The sequence below is a fragment of the Thunnus albacares genome, chromosome 1 (assembly GCF_914725855.1).
Source record: "Thunnus albacares chromosome 1, fThuAlb1.1, whole genome shotgun sequence".
NCBI lineage: Eukaryota > Metazoa > Chordata > Actinopteri > Scombriformes > Scombridae > Thunnus > Thunnus albacares.
Genome location: NC_058106.1, coordinates 14,468,182 through 14,488,499, shown reverse-complemented (window position 1 = coordinate 14,488,499; position 20,318 = coordinate 14,468,182). Strand labels below are relative to the sequence as shown.

The following is a 20,318-nucleotide window of genomic DNA, read 5'->3' as shown; positions in this document are numbered from 1 at the left end:
TCTCTTGAGGTTCCTCACTCTTTAAGAATTAATGAAGACGTTGCTGCTTTCTCTCGTTTACTTTTTAACAAGACATTTCCCTCAGGTTGTAAGTCTCAACGGGCCTTCACATGCTCTTACTTTTCTCATTGCAGCTCAGGTCGGGTTATATGTCTTTGTGTATAATATAATAAGGCTTTGGAGGAGGGTGATGTGCATACAAGGCAAGTATGAGGACTTTCTTAAGAAAAAACTGGTGTTTAAAGTGAAAATACTTTCCAGATTTTCCAGAGAAATGTCTTTTATTGCGCCATACTGTTCAGTTTCATAACTTTACGTTAATATTATTTTAACTGCTTGTATATCTCCAAAACACAACACAGAGTGCTATAAAATCTTTATTATTTGCAATTAAACTAAATGACTCTTTCTAAATATCCAAAATTCATCTGTTACACAATACCAACAGTAGAATATTATGCATCATACCCTAATGGTTTGCTGGGGTGTTAATATGTGAGATAATGCTAATACATTCTTTAAACACTCATAACATCTTCATTTGTCATTCTGGTTGACTGCCCAGCTGTGGCATTGTTCCTTTGCCAAATTCTAATAAGACAGGCTCCACTGACAGAAAGATTAATTTGACAGTGACGCTGATATTGGTCTGGGGTTGTGCTATCCTGTCATGTATGTTCCTTTTCACTCATCTTCTGCTTGTGTTTGCTTTCTCTCTCATTCTCTAAATGTATTTTTCTCTGTCCTCTCATCCTCTCTGGGGTAAGCTGAACTCCACATCTTCCTTTCTCCTTTTATTCCTCTAGGAACACACACACAAACATATGAACACATAGAGGGGACCAGCCACAGTCCCATCACACACTCGCTCCAAACCACTCTGCTCTCCACTCTGCTTTGCTTCACTTCATTTCACTCCACAAGCCAGCATGTCAACAAAGGGTGGGGGGGGGGGGGGGGGGTGCTGTGCCAAAATAATAATGCCCATGGGAACCCAAGGCTCCCAGCGGGAGATTTTATTTGTTACATGAGCACTTAGCATTCATTATTTAATCGGATACAAGACTCCTGATTACATTAAGAGTTAAAATGAAATACCCTGCTTGTCTCAGTTGCTATTCACGGTCTGTCTATTCTGGCGTAAGCAGGAGATGTTTTGAGGGATGTTTATCTGTGCAGGTGAGGGTGGAGGATGGAGCAGACAGCTTACATTTAGCCTGTGGCTGCTCGTTTGGCAGTCAGTCAGATGCTCATATAGCCATAATGGAAAGAGAGAGAGAGAGAGAGAGAGAGAGAGAGAAGCAGTTCTGGAAATGGAAAGGGCTTCAGTCCCCTGATTCAGCCTTTAAGCTGCTTTAGAGGATTGCTGGGTATTTTTTCTCTCCCTGTCTCTAAAACAGACAGCTGATATTGGCTCTGAACCAGAACAGGAGAGGGCAGAAGCCATGAGCTTTCACTGTGCATCTGCAGAAACAGGGCATGGAAGGGCCAAGCTGCTTTGTCTTGGCTTTATAATCCACTCTTGGGAGACACGTGACATCAGATACTGTTGCCAGGAAAGTCCTGCTGCTCCCTGCTGGGGAAGTGCTGCTACAAGTGGCCATCTGTCCCCAGTTGACCACTAGAGACCTGGGTCATGTCTAGCTAAATATTTCACTTAGTTAGAGCATCTGTTTTTCTTTAGCTGACAACCCTAAAAATACATTTTGTGACATCACTGACTGGACCAGAAGTGTAGCATGCATGAAAGCTTTAACCTAGAGCAGGACAGTAACGATTTAACGTTGTACTCATACATGGATTTAGGTGAAGTTCAAGGATATGCGATCACATTTCAAATATTTCTGTAAGCGTTGTAACTGTAGCAATGTTCAGATTAAGTGAGTCTGGGCTTCAGAGAGAGACTGAGTCAGATCAGGCGAGCGAGAGCACTGTCAATATTCATCCATTTTCTATACCTGCTTATCTTGTTCAAGGTTGTGGTGCTAGAGTGGTTCAAGTGCAGACTGATTTGAAAAGTAAAATAAGACAGAAATGCAGAACTGATATTCAGTGTGAAGTTTTACAGAATTCAGTTTTTAGGAGTTTGACCATCGATTTTCATATTATATGGAAATAAATGTTTAATGTTGAATGGTATGAAAAGCACATCCAGAAATTCGATGTGAAGTACAATTGAAAATGCTTGTATGGTTCTTTAATGCAGGCAATGAGCTACTAAGCTGAAATAAACAATAATTTTTACTTGTACCTGTCAGACTCCATAGAACAGAGTAGAACATACACATATGCATACAGTACATACATACACATACATACATGCAGTAGGTGATTTGTTCATTTTTAACAGGGGTAATGGCCCAATGGGAGGGTTAGAGTTAGGACTGCAGGATTATCATATAGGCCTAGCCTAATTCTTGATATTATAATTGCGATTATAATTTTTTGAACTGCTATTAGGCTAAATGCATATTTTGTCTAGGTCTATTATTTTACTTGATGTGAATATTACGCATATTAATAATGCTTATTTTTCAAAACACACTGTAGTTTTGACAGTATAAACTTTACCTCGAATTATGTAACTGTAGCAGCTGAGCGTGGTGCGGTCAGTGCAGATTAATTTCCTCAGTCACATTACCTGCTCCACCCCTAGGTTACACCAAACATCTATTGTAAAAACTATATCTGTAGTCATGTCTCCCCTAAAATATTTTGTTACAGAGGTGGCTTGGTCTGAGGGTGTATTTTCAGCAGCACAGAGGCTACTGAATGATCATAGAAATATTATAGGCAGCAGTGTGTCTCTATGATCCTCTCACTCTTCTGCGACTACACGTTGTTACACGTTGTTGTTGCTTTGGTCATGAAGGTGACACTACTCTATAGAGAATATAGGCTACAATATAGTATAGAATTGAGTATTTACAGTATATAGTTTAGAGAATATTATACATCCAAGACAAAACTGACAGAAGGGTGGGACTGAGAAGAAAAGGCATAATTACAAATCTGTTTGGTACTTCAGCACCACAGACAGAGCCATGGATTTATCAATACACAACACAGTTAGGCTACTGATATTTCAGAGTCATGGTTGGGGCCATAGATTGTAACTTGCACAAACCTCAATCAGATAGAGGATCAATGAGTCAGGCAGACTATACTGACATATTAAACAACCCTCTGCCCCTGCACCATCTCTGCTACTAGGGCATGGAGAGGAGCAATGGATTTTTCTTTATTTTTTTTTTACTATTTTCTACATTGTAGAACAATATTGAAGACATCAACACTATGAAATAATACATATGGAATGATATAGTAAACAAAAAAGTGTTAAACTCACCAAAATATGTTTCATATTTTAGATTCCTCAAAGTAGCTACTGTTTGCCTTGATGACAGCTTTGCACACTATTGGCAGTATCTTAATCAGCTTCATGAGGTAGTCACTTGGTTTTCAATGAACAGGTGTGTCTTGTCAAAAGTTAATTGGTGGAATTGATCACCGTTTTAATGTGTTTGTGTGCCCAGGTAGTGTTGGTATGCAGCAAATAGCCATATTCGACTACTGTGGTAATCCATATTATGGCAAGAACGGCTCGACTAAATAAAAAGAAACGACAGTCCATCATTACTTTAAGACATGAAGAACTTTAAAAGTTCCTTCATGTGCAGTTGCAAAAACATCAAACGCTATGATGAAACTGGCTCCTAAACCGGAGTCAAATTCCTTATATGTGTAAACATACTTGGCCAATAAGGATTATTCTGATTATAAAACGGTTTTTCTAAATTTTCTGTGGGATTGTGACAGTATTTAGCCAACAGCACCCTCGAGTGGAGAACTAAATTATAGCAATTTTATCATAATCCACAGGGTGGCGCTGTTGAACCATGGGCTGTATGTGTCGAGCCTTTCTCCGGACACTCGCGAATGGGAACGGAAAAACCCGAGGCGAAGCCCGGAAGCTCCGATGCTACTGGTCTGGTCACTGCTGTCAGTCAGCCCGTTGTTGGAGCGATGTGTTGCGTTGGAGCTGGAGTAAAGCTCAAATGAAACATCAAAAAGCATTAAGAAGGAGTTCCTAACAAATGAAATAAGCAGTATTAAGGTATGTAATTGAACTGTCACTCGAGAGGCTCTGCTTTTTGCACTCGTCGCTCGCATATACAGTGTTAGCATGCTAGCGATTAGCTTCTGCTAGTGGCTAGTTAACAAAGCGAGATTTAACCAGCCAGTCCGATAGGTAGCATGAGAAGTGCACAGCTAGCACGTTTCGGTATGTGTGTGTGTTGATAGTGTTCAGTTTCAGTCACGACCTTTGCAGTTATCATTGTAGCAAGGAGGAAAACCCAGGTTAGTGCCCTGAGATTTACTGGTGCTCAGCGACGGCTTTACTAAATGGCCAGTTACGCATATGGCGGTTCATAAATGAGAAGGTGGTGATTTATAGGCTAGTCGATGTGAAGAGGAGCTGCAATCTCAGTCACACCTCGCCAACAAATCTGTCGGAGATGCTTCAGTTTGTGGTTTATCTGTCCATAACAAAGCATGAGCTGGCTGGGTTCAAGGTTGACCAAAGTTGTCTCCTCCAACTATTGAAAAATGGTGACATAGCAAGTAACAGTTGCATCTGAGGCGAACACAAACAAACACACGCGTGTTTCTGTGGGTATTAGTAGGCGCATTTAGCTTCAGAGAGGGGGACGATAATCATAATAGTATTTAAGAAAAACCTGGTGGTGCTCGATAGTGTTTGTCTATATTTATTTTACTATGTTTACAAAACTACCTGCTGCTAAATGACTTATAGTTTACATTATTGTCTTGCACTACTGTCTTGTCTTATAGGCTATATTGTTTTTGCACTACAGTCTTCGTCTCTTGCACTATGTTATGCACAGATTGCTCAGTTTATGACCTTACGTTTTATGTCGTGTATTTTATGTCTTGCACTGTCTACCTGTTTAACTGTTGCACCACAGGCTCCTGGGAAACTGTATTTCATCCCAGATGTACACTTGTATATGGATGGGTTGACAATAAAGAGAGTCTGAGTCTGAGTACATCTCACTGATTGTGGCATGTCAGTAAAGTATTACCACTTTAATTTGGTGGTTTGGACAGAGACCTTGGAAACGTTTAGGTGGTCAGACACACTACTGATTGATTTACCTTCCTAGAGTTGGTTCACTAGAGAAATATCCGTGCTTACACCACAGACTATTAGCAGATAAGACTTGCAGTGTCACCACATTTCTATGAATAGCTATCATGACGGGTGTGTTTCCTGTCAGTAAAAAAAAAGGAACAAAAATCATGCACACCACACAGTCTCATTCAACCAAGCAAGGAAGCTATGAAGGCCTGAGAGTTTGTATGTTAATAAGAAGTTTTAATGGCAAGTTTTAACACATTTTTGTGCGTCTTTTTTCAGGTGTAAGCCTTCATGTCAGTCTACATATGTACTCCATCCTGAATGCTGGTCCAGGAGGTAAACACCACAGCATGTCATTGTGAAGAGGGAACATATTAGGTAGGTTGCCCTGCATTTTCCCTCAATTTGCATGTCTTTTGTTTAACAGAGTTTTTAAGAGTCAAATGTGTAACAACAGCAAACATAGCAAAGCAGCTAATCTCATGTCATCTGTTTGACTCTTGTGTAAAAGCCTGAAGAGTAGCATTCCTCACTTTGGCTTTCGCTGATGAAAATGAGGTTTTCTAGGGAGTTGCTCCAACAATCACAACCACGTGTGGTTTTATTTTTGGTTCTTAATGTTTTCGGAACAAATCACGTGAGTTTGGCCTTTGAGCTGTTTGGCAATTTGGAAATGTGACAGTGAAACATAAAATCACTTAGTAAATCGAAACCCATTTCTCAGACATTTTTGGCTTTAGCTGTTGTATCTAAATTTCTTTGATAGTAGACACAAGCCCTTGCTCTGACTTTGTATGCGATGACTCTGCAATGGATTGACCCTGCAAAGTGATCTGAGCAGGATGACACTGAGGTGAGGGTTGGTTGTGTATGCCAGAAGAGAGATGAGGAGAAGGAGAGGGGGACAGAGAGGTATTGGTGGATCTTGTGTTGTGCCCTCTGACTGGGAAGGGCAGACAGCTGAACAAGCAGCCGGTGTGGCTTTAATGGACCTCCCTTTCATTGAACACAGGAAAAATCAATACACCCTAAACTGGCCAAGAGCGTTTTCTGTCCTCTTAAAGACTATGCTAATTGTTTAACAGCAAAATGACATGGTATTCAACACTAGTGACATGTTGTAAACAAAACTGTTGAGTGCACTAAAGTGAAGAGGCGCCCATGGACAGGTATTCATAAAATTTCTACAAAAAACATTGCAGACCTGTGTGACTTGTATTGCTATAATTTTAGTTTTTAGTTGTCCAGTTTTTGACTGGACATGATCAGGGGAGAGGGTTGTGTACTTGGACTGAGGTTGTCCAAAAGATGTCTGCTGGTATTTCTAGCATTTTCCAGCATTTCTCCTCAGCTTGTTTGAGCTTTCATGTATGTACCATGACTTATTCCCCACACAGCACTGTTTGATTGTGACAGATTTAGCCACTTGTCTCCAATAATTTCCAGTTGTTACTGTGACATGCTGCTCAGAGTAGTAACAGTAAGTCAGTCACTCACCATCATCTTCTGAACTGACTTTTTCAAATCCTGATTCATCCCTAAATTTTCTTTTCTCGTCAATGTATTTACTGGATGATACTCTAAACAGCAGCTTCAGTCTTTTTGTTGTGCTTTCAACTCAGTTCTTTCCTCCAGTCTCAGTCTGGGTTTTTTTTTTTGATGCAATTAATCAATTTCTTTGCAACTCGATGCCACTTTGCTGACATCATTCAGTGACGCATGCTGTCATACCATTAATTGAAACTGTGGCTGTTGTTTATTTTGTCCACATCATGGTTTACACACAGTTCACTTGCTGACAAACCTGTGTTTCTGGTGTTGTAATGGTTTTCAGTGGGACATATTTGTTGGCTGCCGTACCTAGAATAAAGAAACTAAGGATTGGGATGGAAAAAATTTGGCTTTATTTAGCCAATACCTATTCATTAAAATATGCCTGGATCAGCCCAAACCCCATTCAGCTCGGGCAATGAAGAACAACCCAGCTGCTGTTATTTTTGTTATTTAGGCCTAGAGGAAAATGTTCGTTTTACAAAATATCTATATTTATGTGGACAAAGCCTAAAGGCTCTTGTGTACCTACTCAGGTGTTTTCAATTACTCTGACTGACTAGACATCTTGTCAGGTGGAAGCTGGGTGGAGCCTGTGTGAATTAAGTCACGTCACCAAAATCTATGTACTAATAAGAATGATTGTAGTGTAGTTGTCCTGGTAGCTCAATTTTAATTTACTGGGAGTAAATTCAATTTGTCAAAATGTTTTTGGAAAAAAAATAAATAAATTTTTGACAGTGATTTTCAATGCCTGACAAAGATCACCAAACATTTCTCTATTAAATTTAGTCTTTGCACCTGTAGACATTTTTTAGATATGCATGCTCCACACTCTGTTTGTCTAGTGTAAGTTGTCCCGCAGTAACGGGTGAGGGAGATGTCAGTCAAGAGTAGTTTGTGCACAGTCTTGAGAAGAGGGCCTAATCAGACTACATAAGTCCACCTGTGTAGGTGGACAATCTGTGTCTAGGGGGGGGGGTTAATGTATAATTAGGAAGTAAAAAAACAAAATTGTCTCAGTCTTTACTGAAACATTGGGTTTCCAAAATGTGAACTTCATAAACCAGCACTCCAACATAGAGACAGAGCGCAATTAACTCCCACCCACTCCGGAGGGGAAAACAATTCATCGCTCTTCATTGACTTTGTATTGAGTGAAGGTGCCTCCTTGTCACTTCTGTTTGCTAGCAAACAACAGAAAAATGCCTAAAAGCTGCTGTGTGGTGGGATGCATTACCAAGAAGGTAAAGAACCCAGAACTAAGTTTTTATAAGCTGCCGAACCGAAAAACTGAGGCTTTAAGAAGAAAAACATGGATAACGTTACAGGGCCGTGTGCTGAGCAGTGGAAGAGACAGACCCAACCTGAGCTGCACGGACAGCCTGCAGCTCAAAAACCTCCGTAAAATTGACACATATACCTGGACACGCTGCTAGTCACAGAAAACATGCATGAAAGTAAAAACAGAACAGCTGTTTAATTGAAAGTTATGCAGTGTTTAGAGGTGTTTAAATCATAGAATAGATAACCTGCATTCAGCTGAAATGCTAACTGTAAAAAGAACCTGAATGAGAAATGATTGCATGGCTGTGCGTGTCATTTTCTCAACTCTGTTTACAAACTGTAGTCACTATAACAGCTGTGAAGTGTTATGCCAGCCTGTTATGTGGTGCGGTTTGCTATACAGTTGTGCTATCTCTACTGTAGACGTGATGTCAGCTTTGCATTCATGTATTGCATCTTTGCCTATACAATAAAACTGGTTTCAGCATATGCTATAAACTACCTTTCCCTCTCCGGTAGACATATGGTGCTAAAATAATCCTCTGACATGATGAAATCTCATGTTTTTAGCTAGCCACAGGCATTTTGTTAGTGTCTCAGCCCTTGGTTGCATCTTCTGGCGCCGGTTGTTTTCCCCTCTGGTGGGTGTGGTTTTCAGAGTATGACACGTTGCGCTCTGTCTCTATATCAAGTAGTCTGTCTCTAAAAGAGCATGATTTTGCAGAACAAGTAATTTATCTGCTTCCCCTCAAAAACTGTTTTAATAGGTCATGTTGGCCTTGTGGTTAAGATGGTTTGATTTTGTTGAATGTCATACCTCTAACTCTCTCCCCATGTTAACTGCTTTCTTCTGAACTGTCACCTGTCTAATGAAGGCAGAAAAAAATGCCAATAAACTGATGTTTTTAAAAACTGTTAATAGCTTTGCAGGATTAGATGTCATCTGTTTCAAAGAGTGGCTCTGTTATATCTGAATAAAGATTTAGAAATACTCCACTCATTGCACCCACATAAACTCACATCAGCCCCTGCAGGGGATAAATGTCAGTGCAGTCTGTCATACTGTCTGTACAATTATACTTGACATGCCATTGAGACAGGGCCCTTAGTTAGTTTGGCTGGAACAATGACTCAACCACGACCTTGAACATGAAATATTGGCAACAAACAATATTAAAGTAGCAGTATTTGTTTTGTGTTTTTATATTAGCTTTTAGAAAGAGGCTGTCTGTGTTATTGTAGGTATTTTGTTGAAATTATTTCTGAAATTTGCATTTCTGTGTGAAATATTTACATTTAAATGCAAAGCTTTGCACCTTTGTCTTAGAGTGTTTGGGCAGCATAGCCTCATAGAAGCCATTTTTAAGTAAGTAAAAGTTACTAAAAACGATATATTCTGGGAAAACGTACAGTGACATGCCACCTACCACAACAAGCCTATAACCGTCCAGTCATAAATGTTCAGATTAGATGTAATGTTTGATCCAAACTGGGCCTTAAAGCCAGTTGTTTGCACAGACTTGCTGCATTACCAGCCTCTTATTAGCTTGTTTGTCTTACTGATGTATTGAAAAGGGTTGTGATAGCATGGGTCCTATGTCTGTGGAGTTTATGGCTCTCGATTTTCTGACAGCCTGGAAGACATCTCTGCTGGTTTGGGGTTTCAGCTCAGCAGGGCAAAAGCCTGCCATCCTTGTGGGCATTCCCATTTTGCAAGCAATCGCAATGACACCCACTGACAGGCAAAGTTTTTGGATGCAAGCAGAAACAAACAGCAGTGTGGCGTTTGGAAGACAGCCTGGTTGGCTGGTCAGCTAAAGACTGACAGCTTTGCTTTGTGCCACTAATCTCATTCTCAGTGGAAATGTCTAATTTGATTTAAACGCTTAGCAAAAGGAAGCAATCATTTGTTTCAAAGCAGTACATCAGAATCTACTGAAAAACACCATATCAATAAATGCAGTAAGTGTCTAACAACTTAGTAGTTCACCAGCTTAGTAGTTTTAGTAAGGATTGAACTACATATGGCTGGTAAGCTGTAGAGGCATGTTAAACAGGATTCTTCAATAACAGGTTGTTGTTTCAGCACTGACTCCAGCTTTCATTTCAGAAATGAGGAACATATATATTCTAGGTCTGTACCCGACTCAGGACTTTGTCAGTTGAATCAGATTTGGCTGAAGGAGATTTGACTGTTTGTTCCTTTTTTTCAAATAGACTATCTGGCAATCAGAAAATCCATTGACGTGAGTTTCGGTTATGATTTTGACCACATTAACATAGTCAAATGCAACAGAGTCATGACAACATATTTTTTATCATTTAAAATTCAATAAAAGACAGCTGCATATGATGCAAGATTCGAGTTGTGACTGCTCGACTTGAAGAATCTCAGTCGACTGAGGGATCCCTGACAGATGATTTGACTCATTGACTTTCATGGGGCAGCCCCAGTATATTCATCATTCATTTTCAAAGAAGACAGTGTCATGACAGCCAGTCACAGCTGGGGACACACCCCTAATGTGCCTAGTAAGTTTCTAATGTCCTCTTTTTTCATAATTATGTTTATTTCATTTCATGCTTCCCACCACCATCTAATGTCTTTCCTGTATGAGACGATGACAGACTTGAGGAGTGTGAGTCAATGCGTGCTTTATTTAGCAAAAACCTTTTTCAGTTAAATATATATTTTTCATCTTAAATAGATTCACACCTACTAAACGTATATCATCAGTAGCCACCTGATGCAGATGCAGCTGAAATTGTTCTGGGTGGTTTGCCAGCTTATTTGGGTTGGGCAGCATGTAACTTCCACAGTGATCAGGGAAATATTGATCTGAGAAGACAATCATCTGGGTCTGTTCTAAGTGCTTAAAGAGCAAATACACATTTTCACACTAAATCCATGGTCTATCCAATAAATTAGCCTGTTTCATTGTATTAAAGTGGTATCTGACTAAGGTGGGTCATTAAAGGAAAAATCGTTTTTTGTGTAGTATGGAAGCAAAGAATTTTAAAACTTTCCATTTCAGTTGTATCGTGAGCTCCATGAGTATTTCTGCATAGACATATGGACTTTTTGGATCTGACTTCTTCTAATCTAACATTAAATTGTTCTCTGAGTTTCCTTTTTGCACCAAAGAAGCCTAAAGTGTGTTTTTGCACTGCCTTGTTTTATCGGTTTACTTTGTCTCAGTGAGTCACAGTGAACACTGTGAGCTGAAAGTAACTGGGTCTACAGATTATTATTAGCCTGTATTCCTCACACACATTTACCTCTGCTGCAGGATCAGTTTCCTAAAGGGAGCAGGGCAGTCATTGATTTATCTTGAAGCTGCCAACATAGTCTCTTGAGTTGGTCCTGAATGAGCTCTTGTGACCTTGACATAAATATAGAAGAAGAAACCGTCAATGACTCATGTCTCTTGTAATAACAGCCCTGAGCTTGAAGAGTTGAGTCCAAGGTTGAGTCAGTCGGTCGGCTGACCACCACTTTGGTTTGAACAAGATGTCTTAACAGCCAATCCCATTCACGAATCATGAAGTGTCAGATACTGCTTAAGTCTAGATAACTTCTCTACTCTTATTCATCAATGCAGCTCATGAACATGAAAGCTTTTTAGTCATCATTTTTTTGAGGCATTATATCTGCACACATGTATGCTTTTTTAAATGCCGTCTTTAAAACACGTAGCTGTCTTGTGATCAACGTATTCATACTGGAGGAAGTACAAACCCTCATCTACCCACCGCACATACACACAACTGAACGGTTTTGAAATCTAAAGAAAATTTGAAAAATTTATCGTGGGAAGACAGAGACTGTATTAATATGTTTATTTTTTAAAATATTTCCTCTTCTCATAGGGCAGGATGCAGTCTTCAAACCACCGACTGCGAGATATGGAGCAGCACCACCCACTGCTGTCGGCAGGTGCAGATGTCGAGACGGGGAGCCTGGCAGCCGGAGTGATGGTTGGGGGTCCCCACACGGGCCACACAGCGGGGAACCGCACACTGTGGTTCATCCAGGACAGCTGTGGTATGGTGTGTGCAACCATGACCTGGTTCCTGGTCCTGTATGCTGAATTCGTAGTGAATTTTGTCATGCTGCTGCCTGCCAAGAACTTCTGGTACTCGCTGCTGAACGGGGCCACCTTCAACTCCCTGGCTGTGCTGGCATTGGCCTCACATCTGCGCACCATGTTGACTGACCCGGTAAGAATGCATAGGAGAGAAATGGAACATTGGGGACGAGGAGGAAAGCGAGGTTTTGAAGAGGAGAAGAGGGTGTGAAAATATTGTTTGCGTTTACAAAAAAAGTACCATAATTACAATTTTTTAAAAATAATGGTCATGTGGAGCACCTCAAAAAAACAGAATAAATCTTGCACTAACAGTATTAGCAGAATGTGATCATTTGTTTAAGGAAGTGTCCTATTAAAATTACTTTAAATTCATTGAACTAGTGCTCAGGATTAGGATAGGGTTGTGGTCAGGAATTATGTAGCAAGAGACTCTGCCAGTACTTGCTACAGCACGAGCAAGAACTGCTGTCATGTCCAAACTCCTACCAGACGCTGTCACTCACTCACTGATTTGGACGGTGAGCTGGGTGACAGAGTGTGAAGAGATGCTGGTTGGTAAAGCAGTATAGAGCAGCCTATTAAATTGTATGGGGCTAGATGTCTCCTGACACAACAGTTTAATCTGCTAATATAAGAGCAGTATTTGGTGTTTTTTTTTACCAAATAATCCAAGTTAATAAACGACCCAGGAACAAACAGGGGACTTGTTGTTTTCCACCTTACCTGAAAACTGTGAACTCTCTCAGAGTATTCAAGAAACAACATGTACTGTTTTGAAAGGAAATTATTTAAAAGTTTAGTTAAACAGTTGAAATACTGTAAAATACAATTTTTCTCCTAAAAGTCCAATTATCTTGATACAGATCGTTTCATTGACAGCTGCTTTTTAATTCTCCTGTATGACATGAAGTCTTGTGATATTTACAAACGGTAAATAAATGGGATGCCTTTTCCTACTGGAATGTGTGATGGCACAGGCAAAAGGAAATGCCAAAGGTGTTATTCTTCAGTTTTGTTTTTTTTGATACTTTGTGACTAATCTTGGTGAATTCAACCAATTCGTGCTTGGGGGGGTTGTGGGTCAAATACTGTTAGTGCTGCTGCCGCATCATCGATTCATGCTTACTCAGAGGAGCTAGATGTCTGATGACAGCTCCACTGGTTCTTTCCAGACCAATAGCTTAGCCTTTACACAGAAGGTTGTGCAGTAGTGTGTCAAACTCTGGTTTCATCTAAGCTTTAAAGGTCTTAAGTTTATTTGTGCATTTGGCTTTAAGTGGCAGTTACACCTGACTGTGATTCACACAGGTAATGGCTCTGTTGTAGTTTCTTTGACCAAAGAGATTCCTTTAGTTGGTATCATGCCCTGCATCCTGTCAGAATGACAATAAAACCAGCAGGTTCAGCGTTTCCTGCATATTCAGTCAAAATCAAACATCGATCCAAGTAGAGAACATCTTTTTCATAACCCTAGAAATATAAAATCAACAGTTAAATTGCTGCATACACAGAGAGACACAGCTTGATTTCTCAAAGCCTGTAGCATATTGCACTTGTTTGGACCTTTTGTAACTGACAGGATTTTGTCTTTGTCTGTCTGCCCACCTCCTTAGGGTGCAGTTCCCAAGGGCAACGCAACCAAGGAGTACATGGAGAGCTTGCAGCTGAAACCTGGAGAGGTCATCTACAAGTGCCCAAAGTGCTGCAGCATCAAGCCTGAGAGAGCACACCACTGCAGGTCAGTCTAGCTTTCGTAAACAAGTTAACACAAAACTGATGTTCTTTCACCTCACCTTATAGTGTTCAAATTGGGCTTAAGAAAACAACTTTATACACACACTTTGTGTTACAGCAGCAGTAAAATTGATATTAACAGAGTCATTGTGTCATGCAATAACATAATTTCTCTCTCCTGTCTGCAGTATTTGTAAAAGATGCATCCGGAAGATGGATCACCATTGTCCCTGGGTCAATAACTGTGTGGGAGAAAAGAATCAGAGATTCTTTGTACTTTTCACTGTAAGTACACAGACGTACTCATGGAGTGGTCCGTTTTCTTTTGAATTTAATAACGGTGTTTGGCTCTGGTAGGTTTTAGGGATGCAAATTTTACACACAGTAATTAATTTGATCAGTTAATGCCAATTATAATAAATTAAGTATATTTTCATTATAGCACAACGATAAAAATCCAAGTGGCTAGTACATGTCTTCTCTAATGTCCGTGAACATTTTCACCAACAATCAAAACACATTACCATAGAAACTTTCAAGTGGCTTTATCCTTGACTTTATTTTAGAAGTACTTGAAGAAGTACATAAATCACATTTATTTATCTGTGGAAAGTGAAATTTGACAAAACCAATCCCTTGTAGAAAATTGTTCCACTTACTCATATTTCATGGTGAATTAACCAGCTCAGCAGTGATGTTGTGCATGACAGACATAGGCCTACATGAGATGTACTCTCATAGCCAGATGTGACTCTCTTGACAACATCAGCACTTTTTTATAGCTTTGTATGCTGACTAGAACTTTGGATGACAGAAACATAAAGCTGTCATGTGGCTGAGCAGTACAAGGTCACCTATGTGATGAGATTCTTAGTTGGCTCTCACAGATTACCATAAACATAGGCTATAAATGTAAAGTAAAAAAATAGAAGGTTTTAAAGTTAAACAACAGACCAGAAATTAAAGAGGCTACATGAGCACATTATTTACAAACCAACCTGGTGGACAAGAGAGGAATGACTCCTCTTTTTTGCCATTTCTTTGTCACTTTTTCTAATTATCTCTTCCCCCTGTTTTTGTTTTGTTTTTTTCTGCACAGATGTACATAGCCTTGATTTCTGCCCATGCTCTGGGCCTCAGTGGTATGCACTTCTTCACCTGTATTAAAGTCCAGTGGAACGGTAAGGCCTCTCTGTCTTACAGGATTGACTTTAATGTGTTTGAGTCAAAAAGACAAACACAGAATGTCAAAGAGATGTAGTTTATGTGTTAAAGATAAAGCTATTTATGCAAGAGATGTAAACTGCGTAGAGACATAAAGAGAGACAGACAGAGTGGAAAAAAAGAAAGAGATTGTTACTCTGTTGTAAGAACAGCTGCTCTGTACAGGTTGTTGTAGCTGTGCAGCACAAATCATCACAGAACTGCCATTGATCTTTTCCCGCTCCCTTGTGGGTTTCTCGGTAGGACTGAACCAGGAAAGATATAAGATGAAGATAATATTTCATTCTTGGAACACCAGCTTCTATTGCCCTCTACTGGAATATAGTTTAAAATTGTTTCCCATGATCTAAGCTACTGTGACAGGTGCCTCTTTTTTTGGCCCATTTTGCAGCATTTTACCCAGAAGTCTATTGTGGTCTTTTAAGTCCTTTAAGGGAAGCAGTATAAGCCTTATGAATCTGACATTTCTGTTGTCATGTGCAAAATAAAAACTCTACCTTTCTTTCTCTCTGCTGGCGACCAGAGTGCAGTGAATTCTCTCCAGGGGTGTCTGTGCTGCTGCTGATCTTCCTCTGTCTCGAAGCCATCCTCTTCCTCACTTTCACTGCTGTAATGTTTGGTACGCAGATCCACTCCATCTGCAACGACGAGACGGTTGGTATCCACTGTACTTTACACTCTGTTTATGTGGTAGGGCGGGTCACTGTAAGATGTGTGAGTTTAGGGGAAAAAGGTGACAAGGGAACCTTAGTCGTGATAAATGTCCTGTCTTAATATAATTGTGTGCCTTAGCACGCTTATTAGCTGAAGTTATCAGATTACTTAATAAGGAATGTTTAATTTACAGACGAGTTTGAATGTCTTGCAGGAGATTGAACGTCTTAAAAACGAGAAGCCAACATGGGAGCGTCGCATGAGATGGGATGGAATGAAAGCTGTGTTCGGAGGTCCACCCTCTCTGCTCTGGTGCAATCCATTCACAGGCCTGCGTCTGCGGCGTCTGATGCTGTTGACCCACGGTCGTCGTGGCGGGTCTGAGTTTTCTGTCTGAGAGAAGGGCAGACAGATGCAGCTCACCAACACTTGGTCATCCCTAAAGCAAGATCTCTTATATGTCCTCCTTGGATGGGGCTAAGATGGACATCTGCTCCCTGGGGCTGTCCTTCATGTGTGGGTGACTGGGAGACAGGCTGCTTCAGTGGGACTCCAGTGCATCACAACCACCACTGAAAGTTTGTATTGTCACTCTCACATGCTGATGTAGACCCAACACCTTAGGTCTGCACAAGTATGTTAAACAGCTGGGATATGGTTTAAACATGAGCAGCTTTTCGGTTTGTTTGTGTGTTTTTAGGTAACGCATGCAGTATGTAACTCAAGTGAGTCTTTTATTCCTTGTGAGACCGTCCAAGGTGCTGTTCGAACTCAACTCATGCACCCTCAGTACACAACTTCAGCAGTTTGTTTTCTTTGCTGCGCTGATGAGATTCAAGGTTAGTATTTGATTTTTTTGGGGGGGGGGGTGGAAGGACCAGCAGCATATCTTTGATCATCACTGGACCCAGACAAGTGGATCTAAATGGGGAAAAGCTTGAAACTGTTGTACTAAACCCAGACAAGGAAATCATAGTCAAGGACACACACTACTTATACGGCACTTGAGAAAGCCTGTATATGGAGCACAGTGGACATCAGAAATGGATCTGTGCTGCCTTGATTTGCATGTATTACAGCTCAATCAGTCAGCATCTCAGCCAGGAAATGAGGCTTTCACTATCTTTAAATGAACCAACAGGCGACTGTGAACACAAGCCTCATTCTTATTCAGCAGGACTGATTGGCTTTTCCTATCCGTTCATCTCTTTTGTCATGTTTTTCCTTCCATGGGCTGAAATCTTTGATTCTTTTGGTTACTCAGACCAGTAGAAATACATTTTTCCTTTTTATTAAATAACTGCTGAAATGTCTGGGTTAACTTTCATCACAGTGACCAATCCTCAACAGTTTGTGATAATGACTCACTGGAGATGACTACTGTTTATTCTGAATCTTTTATTTTGACAAAAACATTTTTGTATTAGCGGTACTTAAATGTCCATTTCACCACTCCTACATGCTGCTCTACAGCTCATTCTCCACAAACCTACAGTGATCCTCAGACCGCTGATATGCCTCCCAGTGTTTCCATAATGAAGCGATTGGTCGAGCAAGACTGAATGTCATTAAGTTTGGATTGTTATACCCATACATCAGCTGTTCTTTATGTGAAAAAACTGGGGGCTACTTCTGTGTGTAGTTAGAAACCATATGCAAGAACAGTTGAATACGACTTCATAGCATTTAAACCTGAAAAGCAAAACCTTACAAACGCCCCGAGACCGAGCCAAGTTTCAGACACGGTGGCTTTGCCTGCTCCTTGTCCATCGTGTGGTGCGATGTTCTTGAAAAGGAGAACTTAAAACACTAGCACAACCTCCTTTGGCAAGCTCTGAGCCCGTTCTGATCTACAGAGCCAAGCTTCATTGTGCAGTCAGCCTGTAGAATTAAAAAGGAGCTGCTTTGCTAAAAGAGGCTGTAGGACAAGGCTCATTATACAAGCTTTAATAATGAACAAAGTCTTGGGGAGCTCAGCAGATGCTTGTGGAGGCCTTTCCTGCTTCACTCCAGAAATGTCAGGCCGGTAACAGCTAGTGGCAGGACAGTAGCAAAAATGTTTCCAGTGTTACTAGATCACGTATCTATGCCTTTTGTAAAATCATTCAGTCAAATGAATTTATCGGCTTGAAAGATTTAGTCTTTATTGCCATATTTATGAAAGTGTTTTCTCAATTTGTGACAACTTGTCTCCAATTTTTACTCTGCATAATAAACGGGCGTTTGCACTGGATGAATGTGGCTTTTTGAATCTAGAGTTCAGGATTTAAAGTCAGATTCTGACTAATCAGCTAGTGTTGTCTAATCTAGATTCTCAAAGTCTCATTTTTATCGCGTGTTGGACAATATACTGCTATTTGTTCTCATCTGTGGTTGTCAGGAGAAGGAACTTTTTCTCCACTGTTTACACTAAATGATATGATGCTATGGCTAAAATGTTTTGAAGAAACATGCTGTCATTAGAATGTAAAACGTATCTATGTTGGGACTAAGGGACACAGCACTGAAAGCTAACTGATATCAGGGGAATTTATTAATGCTGGCCTCTCATTTCTCCTTTTATTCTGCTGGACTGCATCAACTCAGCAATTGTTTTCTGATTAAATGCTGGGAGATCACTTTTATCAGTCTAACAGTGACATACTTTCTCTATTTTCATTACTGTTTATTCAGCTAGTCCCTAATCCTAATACGCTCAATGTCCTTTTTATTTTATGTGGTGCAAAATGAAAATGAATAAAGTAAAGCCAATACACATGGCATGTCTATAAATACTGTATCAATGTATAAATGAAAGACTAAAGAATATATAAGACTTTTGAGAATACAACAGGAACATCCATGCTGTTTAAATTTTGCAGATGCAAAAAATATCTTGCTAATCAAGCAACAGCTGTCATTACAAATAGTTGCGAGTGTTAACAGCAAAAATGCATTCAGAGCCCCTGAGAGGCCTGAAGTCCAATAAACACAATGTAATTAGAATAGAAGTACATATCTGAGGCAGGACTAATGCACTGCTAAACTTTTATTTCTGTCTGTAGAAAGTAGCAGAACGTCAGAGCTAATTATTGATTGACAAATTTTACTACATTGACTGGGTATAAATACTTGATGTTGACTGGTACTGCTTGGTTGTTGTGTACCAGTATTCTGCAATAGGAGTAGTCCCGTTTCATGACCAAACTCAGATGCTGTAATCAGGAAACACAGGATATGTCGTTTCACAATCGTGTTCAGTAACAGAATCAGTGAATGATGATTTTTAAAGGATAACACTGGTAAAACATGGTATTTTGAGCCTTTCTCCACCTTCTGCTTTATCATTTCGGGAAAAGAAAAACGCCATCACTATTGGGAGTGGATTGTGTGACGATGTGCAAAATTGTGTAAACCAATACAATTTTATTCTGTTAAAGGGGATATGCACAGAAAGTCTAGTGTAAAGAACAATTTATGATGTAAAGTAACGATTATTAACAGGATGAATGTTTGATCATAGGATTACCATTGACATTGTCATGAACAGTTGAGAAATGTTTTGTTTCCTGCTCTCCTGAGAGAATGTTTATCAAGAACAAAAGTCCTCCAGCTTTATAAACAAAGTATAAAGGTTACTATTAACAAAATATAAATGGAATGTTTTATTTGAGTTTTTTTTTAATTAATGTGTCATAATCTTATAATGTCATATCTTTAATGTCATTCTTTTACATAATAAACTTGATTAAATTAAAACTATGAACTGTGATTGTTTGTCCATCATATAGTCACTGTTCTTTATTTGTGGGTTTTGTCGTTTGTTTCTGGATAACATAGAACACGTTGTGGCTTCTACATTAACATGTTGCAGATCTGCTAGAAGCAAAAAAAGAAATTAGGACAGATATTAGGGACAGCTGACAAAGTATGTACCATCTTTTCACTTTCCTTGAAGTTGAGATGTAACAAGATGGAGTAGAGATTAATTGCCTGTGGAGAGTAGTGTTGCTGCAGCACCAAAGAGAAGTGAAAGATTTTGTGTCACATATGTAACCCCTTGAGCAAATTAGTGATAAAATGCTGAATTATTTTAAGTCTACATTTATGGCCATTGGAATTCCCTCCAAATACCTCCACAGTTAAACAACAGACACACACAGGTCATGCTATGGACATCTTGAATACTACAAAACAGCACAATTAATGTAACCTAACTGTAGAAATGAGTAACAAACACAAGAATATAAAACTGAAAACATAAACTGGGTGTCTGACTGTATTACTGCAATCAGATCGTGCTGAAATGGGTATGGTGAGTGAAACGTTATCAAATAAACAATACATTTTAAGAAAAAGGCGAGAGTGTGTTGTTGACTCACTTCAAAACAGTAGATGGGATAATGATGTTTTCTGCTGGTGTGAAACTTGAGAGTCTGTGTGACTGTATGTGTCCTGATCTTAGTCTTGAAGGCAGCATTTACTGTCTTCATGGCCCACATTTTGTCTCTATGAGCACGATTAACGGGAATCCTAAGACTGCTATCATCACTTTGATCCTAACCTAACGTTATTCGTGTATAAACTTCGCTTTTCATCGGTTGCTAGTGTTGTGTCGTCATACAACCGGGGTG

At 39.8% G+C, this 20,318-nt stretch overlaps 1 protein-coding gene across 2 annotated transcripts; it reads left to right on the top strand.

The window, feature by feature from the left end:
- Positions 1-3,948: 3,948 nt before the first annotated feature.
- Positions 3,949-19,446, top strand: zdhhc7 (zinc finger DHHC-type palmitoyltransferase 7). 2 transcript variants are annotated; one of them, XR_006400622.1, is made up of 9 exons: positions 3,949-4,117; positions 5,444-5,542; positions 11,873-12,223; positions 13,707-13,831; positions 14,016-14,112; positions 14,927-15,008; positions 15,575-15,705; positions 15,920-16,283; positions 16,406-19,446. XR_006400622.1 is itself a non-coding variant. In XM_044343616.1 (8 exons), the coding sequence occupies exons 3-8, from the start codon at positions 11,879-11,881 to the stop codon at positions 16,100-16,102; spliced, it is 963 nt and encodes a 320-aa protein (XP_044199551.1). In that variant the 5' UTR covers positions 3,949-4,117; positions 5,444-5,542; positions 11,873-11,878; the 3' UTR covers positions 16,103-19,446. The 2 variants fall into 2 exon arrangements, 1 of the variants encoding a protein (XP_044199551.1); XM_044343616.1 differs by having other exon boundaries at positions 15,920-19,446.
- Positions 19,447-20,318: the final 872 nt, after the last annotated feature.